The sequence below is a fragment of the Rutidosis leptorrhynchoides genome, chromosome 7, assembly GCF_046630445.1.
Source record: "Rutidosis leptorrhynchoides isolate AG116_Rl617_1_P2 chromosome 7, CSIRO_AGI_Rlap_v1, whole genome shotgun sequence".
NCBI lineage: Eukaryota > Viridiplantae > Streptophyta > Magnoliopsida > Asterales > Asteraceae > Rutidosis > Rutidosis leptorrhynchoides.
In genome coordinates this window covers 20,889,669-20,893,408 of record NC_092339.1, presented here as the reverse complement: position 1 = coordinate 20,893,408, position 3,740 = coordinate 20,889,669, and the positions used below count along the sequence as shown (strand labels likewise).

The 3,740-nt window shown below is 39.2% G+C and overlaps 1 protein-coding gene across 1 annotated transcript; it reads right to left on the bottom strand.

The window, feature by feature from the left end:
• Window positions 1–297: 297 nt before the first annotated feature.
• On the bottom strand, window positions 298–2,756 carry LOC139859008 (uncharacterized). Its single transcript, XM_071847830.1, has 3 exons — window positions 2,332–2,756; window positions 1,682–2,246; window positions 298–1,131 (listed from the first exon to the last, which is right to left on the bottom strand). Exons 1-3 carry the CDS (start codon window positions 2,754–2,756, stop codon window positions 298–300), a joined length of 1,824 nt encoding a protein of 607 aa, XP_071703931.1.
• Between the last annotated feature and the right edge of the window lie 984 nt (window positions 2,757–3,740).

Below are 3,740 nucleotides of genomic sequence, written 5' to 3'. Positions count from 1 at the left end.
TGAAAACACGAATAAGGGATAGGTTGCAAAGGGTGCAACCCTTTACAGTCACACGATACTAAACAAAATAGATACTAGGATTTGTTATCCACGTTTGCCGATCAAACTTTCCGCCTTTTGCTCTATTAGAAATCCATTCAAAGGACTTGATTTGTATCTCGTTTAGTGCAACCGGCGAATTCCATGCTTTGTTTTGAAAGATCAAGGAATTCCGATTCTTCCAAATGAGATACGCACAAATCCATCGAATTCCTTGCCACACCAAATGACCTTGTTTCGAGCCTTGATTCGATTGGTTTATGCTGAAAAGATCTTCGAGGCTCGAAGTAGAAAAGTTCCCCCGATCACACCAATTGTACACTCGCTTCCAAATATCCATGACCCGCTTGCAAAAGATAAGTGAATGGTCCACCGATTCCAAATCATCGTCACATAAAGGGCACCGCACACTATGCAAGTCGATACCCTTTTATCAAGTTCAACTCTTACCGGGATTTTTTTCTTTGACGCTCTCCAAATAAATAGCTCCACTTTTTTCGGTACTAGTTTGTTTCTCATTGTTTCCTTCGCATTATTGATTGAACCCATGAATTGTGTATCTAGAAGTGTAGCCATCTTCTTCACTGTGAAGATGCCATCGGATGATAAACCCCATCTCCATGAATCCACTTTATTTGAATCCAATGAGATCGAAGATATCATCTCCAATAGCGCATTCAACTCGTTTGTCGTACGACCCGTTGGTTCTCTAATCCATCTCCATGAAACGTGATCACCTACTAGTCGCTCACTGACCTTTGTAGATTTTGAAGCTTCAAGTCTATATAACCTTGGGAATAGAACACTAAATTTCTCAGGACCGCACCACCCTTCTTCCCAAAACAGCGTATTCGAACCATTGCCCACCTTTTTGACAAACGAACTTTTAAATGAGATGTTATGACCTTCGATTAAATGACCTGCACAAATAATATCACGCCATACACCTGTACAGCCTCGATTAGTAGCATCTGTTTGGGAAAAAAGACCTCCATCAGGCCCGTACAAGCTTCGGATGACTCTAACCCATAAAGTGTCGGTCTCGGTTAAAAACCTCCACCACCACTTTCCAAGTAAAGCCAAATTTTTACTCTTGAGGAACCCAATGTTTAAACCCCCGACCCCATAAGGAGAAATAACATTTTCCCATTTAACTCAAGCCATTTTAGAATCCAAACCCGTCCCGCCCCAAAAAAAAGAACGTCTTACTTTTTCAAGGATATTTATCACACTAGGCGGAGCACGAAAAAGCGAGAAATAGTACAACGGGAGACTCGAAAAAACCGATTTAATGAGTACCAATCTTCCACCAAATTACATCGATTGCATCATCCATTCCGAGAGCCTTTCTTTTATTTTTACTATTACCGGAATCCACGAATTATATTTACTCATTTTAGCACCAATCGAGATCCCAAGATATATAAACGGAAATACCCCCATTTGACAACCAACACAACTAGCCAATGAATTAAGTTCCTCTTGTTTCAATACCATACATAAAGCTTTTATGAAAGTTTACCTTTAATCCCGATGCCATTTCGAAGCACTTGAGCAGCTTAATGAGATTGAAAATATTGCCTCGATTTCATTCCCCGAAATATATGGTGTCGTCCGCGTATTGAAAATGTGATATGATTACCTTTTCAGCCCCCACTTCGACCCCTCTATACATGCCTTTTGCTACTGCTGCTTTCACCATAATATTAAGGCCTTCAGCTGCTAAAATGAAAAGAAAAGGTGATAACGGATCGCCTTGCCTTATGCCCCTCTCGAGATTGAATTCCTTTGTAGGCGACCCATTTATTAAAACTGAAACAGTTGTTGAGTTTATGCATGCATTAATCCATTTTATCCACCTGCTTTCGAATCCCATGCACTTCATTACCTCAAGTAGAAAATCCCAGTTTAAGCTATCGAAAGCTTTTTCGAAGTCCACTTTGAAAACAAAACTTTTGATACACATAGCTTTTAGAAATTCAACTGTTTCGTTCGCAATCAGAACGCCATCAAGAATATATCTGCCTTTTAGAAAGGCACTCTGCTCAATACCGACAAGTGATGGAATGACCTTACGGAGACGATTTGCTAGAATCTTAGCCACAATCTTGTAATAGCTGCCGATCAAACTTATAGGTCTAAAGTCTCCAAAAACCAGAGGGTCAGATTTCTTTGGGATGAGAGTCACGAAGGAGGAATTACAACCCCTGGAGAATTCACCCTTTTCCCAAAACCAACAAATTGCTTCCACGAGTTCAACTTTGATTACCTCCCAGAATTTTTTTATAAAACCTGATGTTGAAGCCGTCGGGACCCGGCGCCTTATCACTACCACATTCACTAATGGCTTCAAGGATTTCTTCTTCTGTGAATGGAGCCTCTAAACTTACGGCTTCACTTCCTGTAATTGACGGATAATCAAGATCCTCTAAACTCAGCCTCGGTGTATCTCTTGCCTCGAACAATGCTTTGAAGTGTCTGAAGGCTTTGGATTTGATGTCTGATGGTATCTCGTTCCATACCCCATTTATGTTGATGCCACGTAAGTTTGTTTTATTATAATTATTCCTAATCACCGAATGAAAGTAGCGTGTGTTTTCGTCGCCTTCAAGTGTCCATCGTACACGAGCTTTCTGCTTCAACATACTAGTTTTCTGCCTTTCTTTGTCCAACCATTTTTTTCTTGTCTCCAACCATAATTCTCGGTCACTATCCATGGAAACCTATTTGAGCTGCTCAATTTCGGAGTCTATTAGGCTGCAATTATGATGACTCCATTCTTTCAAGGTAGCCTTAACCTTCCTCAACTTATTAAGGAAAACACAATCTTTACGAGTACCAATTGGAACCGATTCAGCCCATGCCTTTTTTACAATTTGCTCCACTTCTTCCAAGTCCAACCATGCATTGAATACTTTGAATGGTTTCGGGCCGAAATTTTTTTCATCGTCTTTTAGAACAATAGGGCAGTGATTCGAATTCTTCCTTTCTAATGCAACCGCTGATAACATAGACCACATGTGAATGAACTTTTCTATGACAAGAAAACGGTCAATCTTGCTGAATTTGACACCATCATCACTTATACGCGTGTAAATTCTGCCACCTAGAGGTATTTCCTCGAGACTACACTTATCGATGAACGCGTTGAAGTTTCTAGCTCTGCTTTCAATAAATTCACAGTTTAAACGTTCGGAGGCATAACGTACTTCGTTAAAATCACCACACAATAGCCAAGCCTCATCATTATCTTTGATCAGATTAGTCAAATTCTCCCATAATTTCTTTTTCTTATCGTCTTCATGAGGACCGTAGACATTAATGATATTACACACATCTCAAGTAGCCTTCCAAGTACCTCGTATACCAATCACACGATCAAAGGTAATTACGTTAGATGCAGCAAAGTAATTCGTGTCCCATATAAGTAGCTGCCCTCCAGACTTACCCACCTTTTCTTTTTGAATGAAATCACAAGCCCTAGAACCCCACAATGACTGAACCCAACTTAAATCAACAGGTTTTAATTTAGCTTCTTGCAAAGCCAAAAAAGTTGGTTTTTCCAGATAACAACATGTTTATTATTATTTAATTCATTTTTAATAGTTTAATTTATCGTGAATAATAAATTATATTAAATTTATTTATTATAAAAACTACTCCGTAATAAATTAAACAAAAATTTCCAGCCCAATATAATG

Bases quoted from the DNA above. Each gene is read 5' to 3' on its own strand.
- LOC139859008 (XM_071847830.1), bottom strand. From the start codon at position 2,756: ATGGATAGTGACCGAGAATTATGGTTGGAGACAAGAAAAAAATGGTTG. The intron at 2,247-2,331 runs GTTTTATAAAAA...TGAATTCTCCAG, and splicing joins CCCGACGGCTTCAACATCAG to GGGTTGTAATTCCTCCTTCG. The intron at 1,132-1,681 runs GTAATCATATCA...GGGTTCCTCAAG, and splicing joins TCGAAGTGGGGGCTGAAAAG to AGTAAAAATTTGGCTTTACT.